This window comes from Populus euphratica, unplaced genomic scaffold, assembly GCF_000495115.2.
Source record: "Populus euphratica unplaced genomic scaffold, PopEup_1.0 scaffold19.1, whole genome shotgun sequence".
Taxonomy (NCBI): domain Eukaryota; kingdom Viridiplantae; phylum Streptophyta; class Magnoliopsida; order Malpighiales; family Salicaceae; genus Populus; species Populus euphratica.
Window position 1 is genome coordinate 2736729 of NW_011499853.1, and position 16315 is coordinate 2753043.

At 32.2% G+C, this 16315-nt stretch overlaps 2 protein-coding genes across 2 annotated transcripts; one reads left to right on the forward strand and one right to left on the reverse strand.

Moving 5' to 3' along the window:
• Positions 1-4574: 4574 nt before the first annotated feature.
• LOC105122332 (putative F-box/LRR-repeat protein At5g38386) lies at positions 4575-7262 on the forward strand. Its single transcript, XM_011021386.1, has 4 exons — positions 4575-4818; positions 4961-6485; positions 6601-6783; positions 6893-7262. The coding sequence occupies exons 2-4, from the start codon at positions 5001-5003 to the stop codon at positions 7025-7027; spliced, it is 1803 nt and encodes a 600-aa protein (XP_011019688.1). The 5' UTR covers positions 4575-4818; positions 4961-5000; the 3' UTR covers positions 7028-7262.
• A 196-nt stretch (positions 7263-7458) lies between these two features.
• LOC105122333 (uncharacterized) lies at positions 7459-11770 on the reverse strand. The gene is made up of 11 exons (XM_011021387.1): positions 11402-11770; positions 11199-11309; positions 10364-10450; positions 10238-10275; positions 10044-10125; positions 9658-9764; positions 9424-9583; positions 9260-9352; positions 9010-9130; positions 8588-8630; positions 7459-8416 (listed from the first exon to the last, which is right to left on the reverse strand). The coding sequence occupies exons 1-11, from the start codon at positions 11519-11521 to the stop codon at positions 7858-7860; spliced, it is 1521 nt and encodes a 506-aa protein (XP_011019689.1). The 5' UTR covers positions 11522-11770; the 3' UTR covers positions 7459-7857.
• Between the last annotated feature and the right edge of the window lie 4545 nt (positions 11771-16315).

A 16315-nucleotide genomic window follows, 5' to 3' on the forward strand; every position in this document is an offset into this window, starting at 1 on the left:
GTTTTGCCAAAGTTTCCTTCTCTAGTGCCACGACCACGTCCACGTCCTCTTTCTCTGAAGCTTCCACGTCCTCTGCCTCCTCCAAAGGGTCTTACAGCATAAGTCACATTAAGAGCTTGTTCTTGCTCAATGTGTTTAGTCATGCATTGTTCATGCACAACTAGTGAGCTTTGCAGCTCATCTACTGACATAATATCAATGTCGTTAGATTCTTCTATTGAGCATACCACATAATCAAACCTAGAATTCATAGAGCGTAGAATTTTTTCTATAATTGTCACATCTTCTAACTTCTCACCATGCATTTTCATCTGATTCGCAATAGTCAGTATTCTTGCAAAATACTCATTAACAGATTCTCCACCTTTCATGTGCAGCATCTCGAACTCTTTACGAAGAGCCTGCAACTGGGCACGTTTAACTCTACTGGTGCCTTGATATTTCTTCTTCAAAGAGTCCCATATGTCTTTAGAAGTGTCCTTCTTGAGAAGAGTCTCAAGAATAGTGCGATCTATCGCTTGAAATAAGAAATTCTTTGCCTTCAGATCCTTCAGCTTCAGGTCTGATATCGCCTTTGACTGTGCCTCAGTCAGAATTGTGCCTTCTTTTACTTCGGGAATTCCTTCCTCAATGAGTGCCCAATATTCCTTTGATTTGAGAAAGTTCTCCATCAGCATGCTCCAATGATTATAATAACCATCAAGCCTTGGAATTGCTGGTTGTACATAGCCACTCGTGTTTCCCTCAAATGCCATTTCTGGTGTTTATAGAAGACTGCTGCTTCAGATGATAGGGCCCTTTACAAGCTCTGATACCAAATGTTAATTATCAGATTGCTAACAAATAAATTGAACCGTAATCGACTTGTTTTATTGAAAGATAAACTGGCTTTATAAATAGCCTTACATTGTAACTAATTCTCAGAAAAAACAGCTAAATAATAGCAACAGACTCACGACTTAATCAGCTCAGCAATAACAGGCTTGCTGATTTGATCACACTTAACAGCTGTGATTCACAGCTGTGATTCCTAGTCAATAGGATTTATTAACAGAAAATAGACAAATTAAATTCAAACAATCTTTAACACGTTCTTTCTCCTTCTTGACCCAGGAGTGGACGCCATTCTTCGCGCTTTTTCGGTAATAATGCTTGCCTTTATTTTATTTTCATTTTTTTAATTCAATTGGGTGGGATCAAGTAAACTTTTCTTGTATTGGGCCTGTGAACTTAACCTTTCGTGCTATGAAAATCTTTTGATTTTTGTTTTAAAAATCTAAAAAGAAAATTTTTAATCTCTATAAATCTGACTTGATGGGTTGGTATACGAAATTATCGACTAAGAGATTGATTTCCTTTTTTTTTTTCACCCGGTGTCCTACATTTTTTTAAAAATCTTGCTTGTGATTTGTGGTTATTCCTCCGAACAAATATGTTTTTCAAGGATTAAATTTATATTTTAATCATTACATATATATATATATATATATATATATTCATTTTTTCTCAGAAATAAAAATGTAAATTAATTATTTTTTAAAGATGTTTGGTAAAGATAAGTAACTGAGAATTTTACTTTATGTTAAGTGGGAGAATTTAGCAGAGGGTAATTTATTAAAAGAGGATGATAATTAACCAAAATTATTTTAAAACATATTCAAATAATATTTTTTATATAATCTTTTCAATCATTATTAATAATTTTTTTTCTTTTCACTAATCTTGTATACTTCTATTTATTAACACATTAATTAACCTTAAAAATTAATTTTTCTCTTTTAACAATTATCTTGGCAATTTTTGCTTTTTTGTAAAGACTCTCTTCTAAGAAAAGCCATAAATTCTCAAAAAACATTTATTATGTAATTTTTTTATTTTAGTAATAAATTTTTTATTGTTGTAAATTATGATAATAAAATGAAGATTTCACCATTTTAAACATAACACAAATAGTTTTGGAAGAGAAGGGGTATAATAGTTTTTTGTTGTTGTTATTTGTACAGTGAAATCATTGATATGCCCTTAAAGGAAAAATAAATAACCATTGATGGGCATTGATGGGTAGGGGCACCTTTGACTTTTGTATTTTAGTTCATTTTTTTCATTTTTTATATTATATATGGTTTTTATTTTTTTGATTGCTATTTATTTTTTTAACATTTCTTATTAATTTTTTTTTATTTTACCTCTTAATATTTTATTAATTGAGATTTTGTTAATCTTTAAGGTTATGAGTTTGTAAAGTTAGGCTGGATAGGTTTAGATATTTTTTTCTTTCAAGTACTTTTTTATTAATAATTTTTTTTGGATATCATCCTTATACAAATTTATCACAATCTCATATACTTAGATAATAAATCTCCCGTGTTAACATTGTGATAATATTTCTTTAAAATTTATTTATTGTTTGTTGCCGTCTAATTCTTTATCATATTTTCTATTTTATTTTTAAAAAATAACAACCATCTTCTAAATAATTTTTTTATTGAAAAAAATTTGGGATAACCCGCAATATCGCGTGACCACCGATATCATATATTATTATTCTATATAAGAATATTAACATGGAAATAGTTATATTAATTGGAAAAATATCGATACCAACTACATAAAAGTGATGTCGGTGTTGATTTATAGCTGGTTAATCCAGCATAAATACATGGCTTGACAATCTAATCTTCTTTCCCTTTATTTTTTATTTTTTTGGCTGCAATCATCTTGATGGAAAGCAGAGAAGGGAAATAATATTAAAATGCAAGTTGCTCTAAAAACATCGAGCGACCCACTTCTCTGCCAGCAGGAACGTATCAGTGTTATTTTTCTGGTGTGAGGCTCTTGACAGATTTAAATTATCCATCGCCTGGTCAAATGGTTTTCATGCAAACAGCCTTCGGATTTCAGCATCATTAGATCGAGAGGCTGCATCGCTAATAAATATTTTAGAAATTAAAAAAAAAGACTCAAATAAATAATGAATTATGTTTTCTTTTTTCTCTCCAAAAAGTCACCTGACTTCGTTTAAAGGAAAATCACTGAGTAATAAGCGTCCCTTGTCACCACAACATGAAAGCAATCTGTTCCATGGATGGGGGAGACAGATGAGTACTGAAATGAGCTGGATGCTTTAACGTAGTGCAAAAGGCGTATTGTTTGAATTCTTTTCCTTTTTTTTTTCTTTTTTTTTTTTGTATTGAAGCTTTTTCTTTCTTGTGGCTATTAAACCCTTTTAACAGTATAATATGGTTTCCTTCTTCACGAAGGTTTCTGGATTTTAAGGTTTTTTTCTGGGTTTTGGTAGTGCCCGGGAGTGTTGTAGTTGCTGTTTTTCTATGTGTTTCCGGAGTGGTTTCATTTAAAAAAATATTAAATGGATAGATTTTTTAGTGTTTTTGATGCTTTGGATGTGAAAAATAATAATATTTTTTTAATTTTTTTTAATATATTTATAAATAAAAAATATTTTTAAAAATTATTATGGGCTGTAATACAGAACACGTACGCTACTTGTGCTGCTATGCAATGAAGGTAATTCTCCTCTATTATATAATTATTTAATAGAATATAGTTATTGGAATTCGAATATGTTTCATTGAATAAAATTACCATTACATAATCACTAAATTATGTCTATTTATATTAAATTTAGAGAGGTAATTAATTATTAAAAAAAACTTTATTTTTCCCTTTTATATCAAAAATAGAAACAGAATGTAGACTGACTTTCTAAAAAATTTAATTTTTTATATATTTTGGATCATTTTAATACATTGATTTTAAAAATAATTTTTAATAAATAAACAATATTATTTTAATATATTTTAATATAAAAAATATTTTAAAAAATAACCGCAATTATATTTTTTAAAAAAATTCATAAATTAATTTCCTCAATAATTAATATATTTTTATATAAAAAATATTTTAAAAAATAATCGTCACTATAATTTAAAAAAAAACCCATAAATTAATTTCCTCAATAATTATGAATTAAATTCTTCAATGAGTTCATATTGGGTTGTTGAGCAGACGTTGAAGAGGAGTTCATGAATCGTAATTATTAATTTCTGGTAAAATAAAATCGTGATTTTTTAAACTCACGCATCGAAACCTTAAAATTAGTGTTTTAAAATATTTAGATCATAGCCAAGACGTTTACATTCTCAAAATAGATAAATACAAAATATAAACACGTTCAGATACAGTCAACCATTGGGGCTGGTGATGCTTCAAATTATTATATGTATATTTTTGCACTCTTTAATTATTAGTCTGTAGGTGGTTTTAAGGTAAATATAATAACCTTAGGGTGAACACGTTATTGTTAGGGAAAAAAAAAAAACAGACAGAACAAATTATTAAATTTAGATGAATTAATGTTTTGCTAATATATTTTAAATTTCATATCCGTAATGGCATTTGGTTAATGTTTATGACAAAAAAATAAACATAAAAAACATAAATTTGTTTATTTAAAAAATTAAAAAAAAAAAACATATTTCTTTTCATCTTCAACATCTCCATGAAAAAAAACAGAAAAAAAAATGCCAATCCTCATAAGCCCTTGCTCAAGAATTGAACGTACTCCCCTTGCTTTTGGGTTTCGTGAGTCACCTGTCGTATACAATAAAAATCCTAGAAACCTCAAGGTGACTTCCGTTGCCTCCCCCTCTACCCCAAGAATATTCCAATGCAACTAAAAATAAAAAATAAAAACTTACAGAGGTATATGGGTTGCGCTCAAACACTAAAACTTTCGAGCAAAGATCACCATCTTAGAAATTTAGCTCGCTCGAACAAGGTCTACACCAGCAGCTTCAGGTGCTTCTCTTCTTATTCTCATGAAATTATAGCACTATCTCTTTTAGGCGTGTGTATGTAGAACTTGATTGTTTTCTTGTATCTTGTTCTTTATAATCTTGATTCTTTACTGATGTTAGGATTCGCGTTTATTTTAATTCAGTGGGTGCTGTTGTTTTTGTTGATTCTATGCACTGAGGTGCATGGAAAGTCCATTAAAGTCGATGGCAATGAGCTCTGATCAAGACACTCGTGTCCTTGCTTGTACGCATGATAGATTGAGTGGTCTTCCAGACCAAGTTATTTATCATATATTCTCCTTCCTTGGAGCTAATGATACTGCACGTCTTGGTTTAGTATCGAAAAGGTTTAAAAAACTATGCTTCTCTAGCCCTTACTTGAATTTTGTTGCGGATTTTGATTCTGGTTCTGATCATAGCTGTTTAAGAACAAGGTATACTGATTTCTGTTCTTATGTCGATAAAGTTCTGCGATCGCGCGAAAAGACTGGAGAAGGGTTAATACGTTTGCTTGTTCACTGGTTTTGCAAGCAAAGAAGGTTTGATATTGGAGGGAGTGTTGTTAATTCATGGGTTACTGTTGCTACAAGGTGTGGTGTTGAGGAACTTGACATGCTAGTCCATGTAGATTCATTAAGAGGCTATTCCTTGCCGGATTGTGTTTATAAATGTGAATCTTTGAGGGCTTTGAAATTGAATTTGCAGATGGGAAGGTTCAGTTTTCAAATACTAGGGTTTGACTGGCTCAAGGACTTATGGCTAGATTCAGTAACAATGGGGGATAAATATTTTGGACAAAGAATTTCGGATTGGTGTAAATGTCTTAAAAGGTTAACTCTTGAGAATGTTGATGGTATCAGTGATCTCACTATGACAAGCTCATCTCTTGAAGAGCTGGAAATAAGTGATTGCAGATTTCCGAATAGTTTCTTTGATGGGAAATTTAACATATCTTGTTCATCTCTTAAGGTCTTGACAATATCCAGGTGCCAATTTAAAGCCTTGTGGCATGTTAACCTTAATTGTCGATCTCTGGAAAATCTGACAGTCCAGGACTCTGAGTTTGGCAGATTTTTTGTTTGTAAGATAGATTGTGAGTCTCTTGAAACTCTTGAAGTCTGCGGGTCTAATTTCCTTGAAGCATGCCAACTCCTGGTTGATTGTCCATCTCTTATCCATGCCATGATTAGCAGCTGCAGGTTTGCAAATGTTTGCTTTCTGAACATCAAAAGCTCTTCCCTTGGAGGTTTAACTCTATCCGAGTGCAAATTTAGCTCCCTGGAAATTGGGTCCCAATACTCCAAGCCAATAAAAGAGATCAAAGTAGGTGCTGGTCCCTGCAGACGCATTATTATGAAGGCTGAAAACCTTGAGACATTGAATGTAAGCTCATCAGACGCTTATTCATATGAATTTCCTTTGTCAATTTCTGCTCCCAAACTCAAGGATTTATCGTGGACTGGAGATCCCGTAGATTTTAGTTATCTGAACCAGGGCATGGTGTCGCTATTGAACGCAAGAATTCATATTAAGCCTACTTGTCGGCATAGAAGTGAGGAATCTGATCGTCGGTGCAAGCATTCAAAGAGTTTAATTTACTGTGCTGCCAAGTTCCTTCAGTGTTTAAGTGAAGCCAGATCCTTGAGTATAAACACGTGGCCTATTGAGGTACTTCCTTATACCTTTTGTTCCTGTTCCTGTTTTTTTCTTTTTTCACATAGCATTACCATTTTTGTTTTCTTTTTCAGAGGACTGATGAGCATAGGCGTTTTTGATGTTGCAGATTTTCTTTATGCAGAATGATTCTCCGATAGTTTTCAAGAAGCTACAGAACTTGGTTCTACTAACCAATGGTTCATTTGCAGACCAAATCCCAACCATAGCCTCCTTCCTCAGGGGATTGCCTAATCTTAGGAGACTAATAATAAGATGTGAACAGATATCCCATGAACTTTCTGATCCAAATGCAAGTCTTACTGAGAGCACTCTTAATCCATGTCTCTTTTCTCCACGTCGAAACACACATTTCAGCTGTTCATCTCTTTAACATGCTCTTTTTTGCTCTGTTTTTGCAGCTGATTAATTTGCTGGGCTTGAATTCAAGGAGCTTTAATCTGACAGGCGTCGGCCAGGATTTGAAAAACGTGAACATAGAAGCTGTGCAGGGTCAGGCTCAGTCGTGTGTGCAGAATGCTGGGAAGAGAAGATAATTGCTTTTAGTTCAAGATTTTTTTATACAAGCAATACCAGCTGAGCTACGAGCAAATTGGCACCTTTTCTCTAATCTATTATTGAGTTTTGTATCAAACCACTTTATGTCCTTGATACCGATCATCTCTCTAATCCATCGTTTTCAGTTTGTTCTTTACAATTAGGCCCTTTTTTGGGGTTCATTTTGAAGGTCAGCTTAACCTTTTGGCTATATAATGGAAGTAACTTTCAACCTTCAGCACTGTTAAAAAAGCAATGCTATCTCTATTTGGAGAGTGAGTGCTGCTTTCAAGTGATGTTCTGAACCCTGCTAACTATCAGAAAAAGATTAGGGTTTCAGGGAGCCTGTCAAAAAAGTAAATTTGCCCGTTATTCTAGAGCTACACGGTGATTGTATCCATCTGAAAGTCCTAAAATTAGAGAAATCCCATGTTTCCAATTATCCTACCACCTTTTATTTTTCACAAGCCATTAGGAAGCTGATTATACATAAGCTATCCTTGGATACTAGAGAGGGAACATCAAAGGATTATATACAATCCCGGTTAAACAGAGAACCGATTGCATTTAAGCAGAGAAATTAACTTACATTGGTTACGAAATCTGCCAATGCCAACTTAGTGGTAGCTTTAAAACTCTCTGCGTGGCATCTTCCTCTCAAGAAATTCTAACAAAAGGCACAGGCTGCAAACTAGAGTTTGGATTCCAATATGGAATACAGGGATTAGCACATTTTCAAAACTTTCAAGATATCTTTCTGTGAAGATATTTCCTCGCTCAACAAAAAATTCAAGGAAAATCACTTGCATGTTGATTCCACTTGATAGCTTTAACTGTCACATACCACATCTGAATTAGAAACTGGAGGCGAGTCTTCATATCCAGATATCTCTCTGTTTGTATGTTTTGACAAAGTTCCTTCATCTGAATCAAGCACATTATTAGAGTCAAGGGCAGAGTTACGAGTGGGTCTTTGTCTCAACCTACTCTTTTTACCCAAGTTCCCAGCTTCGAGGGCAGGATGGCTTGGAACTCCAGCCAGTCTTGAACTCCAACGAGAACCAAACTTCCTAGCAATGTTCTTGTCACCAAAATTTTCATTTTCTTTGTCAGATTTGTCGGATCCACTCCCATTATCATGATCCCTTTTGCTATCATAGTCGTCGTCGTCATCAACCACTTCATGAAGCTTGTCACTTTCATTTTCACTCTCTGAGAAGCTTCCCTTCTTGATATTATCTTTGGAGTCTGCACTCATGCCTGAATCACCTATTTCACCATGACTTTCTTTTGAATTTGTGCCCATATTTGAACCCCCATTAGAAGCATTTTTTTCCTGCTTAACATGTTTGCCATTGTTGCTCTGCTCTTCAATTGTTTTCCTTTTCCTGGATCATAAATTGAAGTCAACAATGGAAAAGATCATGAATTCTTGTTCTCAATATGAGGGACAAAATGCATAAAACAAAGATGTTGGAGAATTTAAGAACAAGTTTAGCAAAGAATGTTGTTTGAAATATAGAAATGCAGTGATGACAGTCAATTGCATCTAGTCTTACTTTGTTATTTTTATAGCCTCATCAATAGCACGATCATAGTCATCTGCATATTGGATCGCAAATCAAGAGGTTAATTATAAATAATTCACAAGTACAATCAAGTTTCTCCGATAAAAAAATATATGTTTGAATCAAACAAGAAACTAAAGTGAACTGAAACCCAAATAACCAAGAAAATTATCGTTCAGTTTGTGGCTTTTTTCTCCATCTCATCCATGATTTGAGCTCCCATAGAAGCTCAGTAACGCACTTGACAACAGGGAGGCAGTTATATAATTCTAAAAATGTTCAATTGGCTCTATATGATAATTAGATATTTGATGTAGTTCAGCAAGACAGTGAAATAGAAGCAAAAGACAAACAAAAGATGATTGTGCCAAAACCAGATCATGAAAATGAATACAGACAAGAAAACATCATACCAAATGTATAACTGATAGGTCTACGACTGCGGCAGGAACGAGTAACCCCAGCAGTGCAGGGTCTAAAACTGTTCAGGAGCTTTTCTTGCCTTTCTTTTTGTTTGAGGGCCCTATCTTTCTTCTATTGAATACAATGACAGTGACAGATTACTTACCATCAATGTGAAAGATAAATAAACTAGTGCATAATAAAACTGTGACTACACCCACACTACTAAGAAACAATTATAAGAGAAATCCATAAGCTTACCTTCTGAAATTTCTGTATAATAGGCAGGACATCAGTCTCAATGGTCTTGCCAGCTGCAACTTGTGCGGCAACTTTGCTAGAAGAGAGTTCATTCTGCCGTTACCAACAAGAAACAAATTAAACTAAAATTTCCAGTTGTTGAAACAGGGGAATACTAAACTTACTACAACTTTCTGAAATTCCTCAAGATTGGTTGCAAGTATTTCCCATTGGAAACAGGTAGCTGGCTGATTTCTTGATGCTTTACCCCTCATTCTACTATTTGCCCCAGTCTTGTTTACTTGCTTGTACAATCTATGGCCAATGACAGAATTTCCATCATACCTGAGAGCACAGTTAGTATTTTCAACACTTTGCACAGAAAATTATATAAAATTCAGAACATGCTCAAGAATTACCAGTAAGAAGTTGCAGTTCCATCTCCCCCAATCTTATCTTTCCGGAAATAAGAAATTTCAGTTCCATCTTTCAAAGAATCGTTAACATATGATGCAATGTCATTTTGCTGTAAACAGAAAGAATGGCTTACAACAGATAACAAGGAAGCGTGAAAAAAGCTGCACAGCTAATTCATCTTAAATGCATCCACCTATATAGAGAACTTGATTATCCACTAAACACAATGTCTTCAAAAAGCCAAGATTGTGCAAAATAAAATACCCTAAAAGCGTACCGAATGCAAAAGTAGAAATCAGAAATATAAACATTTAGAAGATCATCCAGTCAACAAAATACAAATAACAACTTCCAACATATGTTTAATCAGAAAGGCAAGGCATGTTACTTTAGCTCTTAGTTCACAGAGTGCTTTCAAAATCAGCAATCTATTAGCTGGATCTAGTTCCTTGTATCCAGACATCTCATCTCTGCACAAGCCACAACAGCAAGAAACCATCATGACCTGAGCAAGTCTAAATAAAAAATTGAAAACCTATCTTTTAGGAAATGATATGAGACAAATATTCAGTAGTTCGATACCCTTTGGCTGCCTTCAGTGGTAACTCGCCTTCAGCGACCTGTAATAGGAGAACACTACTAATAAGTGCAAATTCAAAACTGTATGAAAATCCTAACTACACAGTTGAAAGTTGAAAAGCCACATACCCGTGGCCACCACATGGCTAGTTTCTTCCAAAGCTCGGTCACCCACGCATCAGATGCATTCAATGTTTTACTCACAGGCGGTATCCCCTGTTGAAAAATCCATATTTATAAAAAAACTTATAAAGATATTATCCGCATGGAAAAAATTCCAAGTTAAAGAGCAAGCAATGCAAACCACGTGAAGGCAAAGCCAATCCTTCTCACTTTGCAAAGTGCAACATACACAAAACTAATGACATCGATCACTGCACAAAAGGCCCATAACCATTCGATTTGCCCTTTCATGTGGGATTCCATGAGATACTTTCATGTCATATAGCGTTATCCTTTTGTTTTTTATGGCATATTATATGAATCAATTATCTATCATAACATCCACACGCATGATTTTCAATGCTAAAAATCAGCACAGCTTCCTCGGTGCGTCAAATACATTGATGCACAAAATAAAGGAAAACACACAAACAAATACACGATAAGCATGCAATGCCCTCATAGCCAAAATACGCATTCCCTTTGTTTGAATCATTTACACCAGATATTACAAAAACACATTTTCGGCACAAGAACAAAAAAGAATCATAGCCATTGAATTCGTGAGCCCGGTAAGCAAGACCTGTGATTATCTTATGTCGTGATTCGTGCGATGATTTTTCACCCAGATCATAAATTATACATCGTGATAGAATCAATTGATTGCAAACATCATGATAATCAAAAACATTGTTTCGTTAATTAATTAAAAATGTATAACAACGGATAATTACTTCGCTAATTTTATTTTATTTATAATAATAATCAAAGCAAGCATAAATAAAAAATAAAAATAAAAAACCTTTAATAGCTTAATGTGAAGCTGAGCAAGTGATTTATTAGGCTCAACAAGAGCACTCTCAATCTCCTCTGCCGTTAACTTTAAATCAACCCCAATGACTGGCTGAAAAACCTGTAAAAAGAAACCTCCAGCATTTTACACGAAATATTTATTAAGAAAAAAAACACACAAAGAGGGGGGGGGGGGCAGTTTGTTCATTTTACGCTCAAAAAATTAAGGACCGTAGCGAGTTCCCATCGTCCACGAATCTTCTCGATTTCCGATTTCAAATAAGAGTCGTCGTCCAAAACGACGACGCCTTTTTCCTTCTCGTCGTCTGTCATTTTGCGGAGAGAGAAGTGGAGTGAGAGATTGAATGGAGAAGGTAGAGGGAGGGGGGGCGGTAAAAATTTATGGGACTTGTTTCCCGCCTAAACGAATTTTACTGACCTGAGTAAGGATCGTGGTTGGATTAATGTTAAGGTTGAGGTAACTTTACCTTTTCTAGGGTTAATTAGTTAATTAATTTTAGGCTATCATTTTGAAATAGGAGGGGAGGACAGCACAGGACACCTTCACTCCCACTTTTTATCTTTTTTCTCTTATTGTTCGTAAAGCGCTGCATTTTTGTTGTATCAATAGCTAGACGCCATCGTTTTGGCCAGAACCTTTTTCCAACAAAGCAGGGAGCACAATATCTATATAGAATGATCTAAATTAATTAAAATAAATTTGAGATCTCAAACAAAAAAACGGTAAGAAAATTTTTAAAAAAATTATTTAATTTTTTTTATTTTATATTTTGGAAACAAAACTAGAAAATTAAACTACAGAAATGAAGATCAAATATATAATCATTTTTTGTTTTAAAAAATAAATTTTGAAGAAAGTTGTTTGGCTTGGGTTTTAACAATAACCAAACCCATTAACTTGATTCAGTTCCATTTTAATTTTGATTTTGTTTAAAATTAAAAAAAATCAATTTTGTTGGATTTTGTCCTCCAATTTGCAATAACTATTGAAAGAGATTTCGGTATATTTTTGTTATCCGACTGGAATCTTTGAAATTAAAATTATTTTCGAGACTTAAAATCAATTTTGTATTTGAAATTCTTTTAAGAATATTTATTTAAATATCAATACTAGAAATATTATTCCAAAAATACCCTCTTTCTTTTACGGAACAGGCCACCCATCCTCCGTAACAGTAGACGCTCCCAGCAAGGGTCACTGGGAAAACAGGCAGAGCACAAGAATGGATGCACTTCAATCCCCGTTGCACAGAAAATTGCTTCTGCGTGATAATTGGACTGTGACACTGTCAGGATCTTTAAACTATAAAACCGGGTCGTTGGATCAAAATCAGGGGAGAATGTGGGGTTTGTTTGAGAATATAGTTATAGTTATTTTGTAAATATTGTTTTATATTTAAATAGGTGTTGATAATTTTTTATTTTAAAAAAATTATTTTTAATATTAATATGAAAATATTAAAAATATATTAATTTAAAATAAAAATAAAAAATAAAAAAGTGTTAAATTTTTTTAAAATTAAGAAACAAATAAGCTTGGAGGGGAAAACCAAAACCAGAGCAGCACGTGTCATTTCCATAATAAAATGAACGAACTGTGAGGAGTAACAATATTCTCAGTGTGTACTTTCAGGGGAAAAATAACTCCAGGTTCCCGGCACCACACAATGATGCCTTTTCTTTGTTACCCAGTAAGGAAAGGAGAGTAGCCCGCATTTCTTGTATTCATTGTAGGGGAACATCGCCTTCTACAAGTTATTCATCTTTAGATGATAAAAAGTTTGGAGGATAATTTATATTTAGGAGTCTTGCGGTTTTTTTTTAAAAAATTATTTTTAATTTAAAAATATATTAAAATAAATTTTTTAAATTATTTTTAATATCACATCAAAATTATTTAAAAATAATAATTTAAAAAAATAAATTAAAATTTTTTAAAATATGAGTTAAACCGCATTTTCAAATAGTTATATTTAAATAATACTCGTGATTATTAATAGTTATTTTATATTTAGAAAGTATTTTTTTTATTTATTTTAAAATAGATTTTTTTTTATTTTAAATTATTTTAATATATTGAAATTAAAAATAAATTTTAAAAATAAAAAATATTATTTTAATATATTCTTAATCAAAAAATATTTAAAAAAAATATTATTATAATACGAAACACTACCTTACAAGTCACTGTGAAAAATATTAATAACTTGTTTGGTCGGTAATGTGGTATAAATTATTTTTTAAAATTATTTTATTTATAAATATATTATAATAATATTTTTTATGTTTTAAAATTTATTTTTAACATCAGGTTATTAAAATAATAAAAAAATACCAAAAATCTTTTTAAAAAGAAATCAAAGCTTTTTAGAAATAGGAGTTAATCAACCTCTCAAGCATACCTTAAAAAACATTATAAGTTAAGGGTAAAATAATTATTAATTTGATTAAATATTAATATTTTAGTTAACATGTAAAAATTATAACAAGTTACGTGAAATTAAATTAAACTTTACACGTGATATGACAGCAGACTTGACAAGTTTTTTGTTTTTAACTTAAAAACACAAGAAGCCAGCGACAGTCATTAAACTTTTTCAGAATCGAAGGGAGTGGTTTTCAAAAACTGCGACAGTGGCTGCTAGTTTTTCTTTCTTCTCGATGAAAAGCAAGTAAAGAGACAATCAAGTTTTTGGTTTTTATTTTCAAAATTTCGAAATTTCTTGTTAAAATAATTTTTTTATAAATATTTCTTATTTATTTTAGTGCACCCAAGGTCATTTTACCCTAATTTTTATTTATTAAAAAATTATTTATGACTGTTCATGCAAGTTAAAAAAATATATATTTTATTTGTAATTGAAAAATAAATAGACGAGATAAAATCATGTTTATAATTTATTTAAAAAATTTAAGAACACAAGTATAATTTGAATTGGATTTTTATGAATGATTTATTATTAGGATTGTTATTTTAATATTAAATGTGTGATAATTAAAAAATATTAAAATAAAAATAAATTTTTTAATAATCTTTAAGAACAACGTCCAGAGGGAAGAGTGGGTGTAGCACGGTAATACTTCATTCAGAAATTTTGCTGCCCTGTTGATTCTTCTATTCTTTTTACTTTCTACATTAATTGCCCAAATTACCTGAGAACCTGTGAGATAAACAAACAAGACAGCACAGTAAAACGGATAAGAATGGAGGGATCGAACACGTTCTAATTATTTTATCTGTTTTTTTTTTATCAGAATTGGATTTTTATGAATGATTTATTATTAGGATTGTTATTTTAATATTAAATGTGTGATAATTAAAAAATATTAAAATAAAAATAAATTTTTTAATAATCTTTAAGAACAACGTCCAGAGGGAAGAGTGGGTGTAGCACGGTAATACTTCATTCAGAAATTTTGCTGCCCTGTTGATTCTTCTATTCTTTTTACTTTCTACATTAATTGCCCAAATTACCTGAGAACCTGTGAGATAAACAAACAAGACAGCACAGTAAAACGGATAAGAATGGAGGGATCGAACACGTTCTAATTATTTTATTTGTTTTTTTATATCAAAAGTATTTTAAAATAAATTTATTTCTTTTTATTTTTTTATTTTAAATTAATTTTTTTAATTTTTTCTTGCACGGAGGACAGCCGTCTTTGTAGCCTTCAATCTACCATTTAGAACAGGTTGTGAGTGTGGTAGTCTGTGTTTTTTAATTATATATTTTTAAAAAAATATATAATTAATATTTTTCTAATATTTTTTTGTGAACGGGAATTAATTAATGAGATTGGGATGTTGAAGCGATTGAGGAAACTGGGGATCGTGAATATGAAAACTGAATGTGGAAGGGACCTATGCGTTGCGCTAGAGAATATGCCTCACCGGCGGTCGCTTTGGGTTGCTTCAGAGGATTCTGGGGTTGCAATTCTTGACTTGCAGGCAATGTCTTCTCCACCTCTTCGCCTCCAATCTCTCATTCTTTAGGGGAAATTAGAAAGGCTGCCTGAGTGGATTTCCAGACTGCACAATCTAGCTAAATTGAGATTCACTGGTACCATGTTGACGGGTGGTGATTCGATTAAAGTCCTACAAGCTTTGCCCAATTTAAGATTTCTTAGGTTCCTTCGTGGATACTACGAAGAGATGATGCATTTTGAAGGAAGAGGGTTTCAGAAACTCAAGTCTCTACGTCTTGCAGGCTTGACTGAATTGAATGCAATGATAACAGACCAAGGAGCAATTCCGCTTCTTGAAAAACTAGAGATAGGTTTTTGCCAGAGTCTGAAGGAAGTGCCTTCTGGGATACAACACTTGGAAAATCTCGAACAGCTATCACTGGCAAAGATGTCAGATGAGTTCAATGAGAGATTTTCACCCAATAATGGCCAAGACTACTGGATAGTGAAACATGTACCCGTTCTCCAATACGACGGCACTTACGATCCTGATGATGGAAGTTCTTTTGGATCATGGGTGAAGCTCTGGTTTGGGTAGCTAACCAAACTGGCTTAAGGGTTTATGATACCTAGTTAAATGATAATTTCAATTTCATCAAGGAAATTCTTCAATTATTTCTGGAATTTCCTCATTCTTTTCACTCATTACAGTTCAAATTCAATTATCAGCGTTCTTCCATTCTGTGTTAGGTAATATCGATGATGTTCAAGTTCTACCTCCCTTCACGGCTTCGCTAGCTAATTGGTAAGCATTTTTCTCTCTCAATATTGTTCTATATATTCACTCCAACCCAACTCGTTTTACCGTACGCGGGCTAACTTTAATTTCTAAAAAATTCAATTTTTTTATTAAAAATATTTTTTTATATATTCTGAATTGTTTTAATATATTAATTTTTTAAAAATAAAAAATATTATTTTAATATATTTCAACATAAAAAATAACTATAATCACATTTCTAAACAAATTCTTATAACAATTCTAATGCTAAAACAAGATGGTAGTTTGGATCATAGTTTTTTTAATTAAAATTTTAATAGAAAAGGTTTTAGTAAAATTAATGTAAAGCTATGGTATGCATTATTAATAAAAACTTTTAAAATTATAGCCAGTACAAAATTTAGTTTAAATCATACCTT

Excerpts from the sequence above, each read along its gene's own strand:
- LOC105122332 (XM_011021386.1), top strand. The coding sequence starts at position 5,001 with ATGGAAAGTCCATTAAAGTCGATGGCAATGAGCTCTGATCAAGACACT. Across the intron at positions 6,486-6,600 it reads TAAACACGTGGCCTATTGAG|ATTTTCTTTATGCAGAATGA; the intron begins GTACTTCCTTAT and ends TTGATGTTGCAG. Across the intron at positions 6,784-6,892 it reads ATGAACTTTCTGATCCAAAT|CTGATTAATTTGCTGGGCTT; the intron begins GCAAGTCTTACT and ends CTGTTTTTGCAG.
- LOC105122333 (XM_011021387.1), bottom strand. The coding sequence starts at position 11,521 with ATGACAGACGACGAGAAGGAAAAAGGCGTCGTCGTTTTGGACGACGAC. Across the intron at positions 10,126-10,237 it reads CCACTGAAGGCAGCCAAAGG|AGATGAGATGTCTGGATACA; the intron begins GTATCGAACTAC and ends TGGCTTGTGCAG. Across the intron at positions 8,417-8,587 it reads GAGGCTATAAAAATAACAAA|GAAAAGGAAAACAATTGAAG; the intron begins GTAAGACTAGAT and ends TTTATGATCCAG.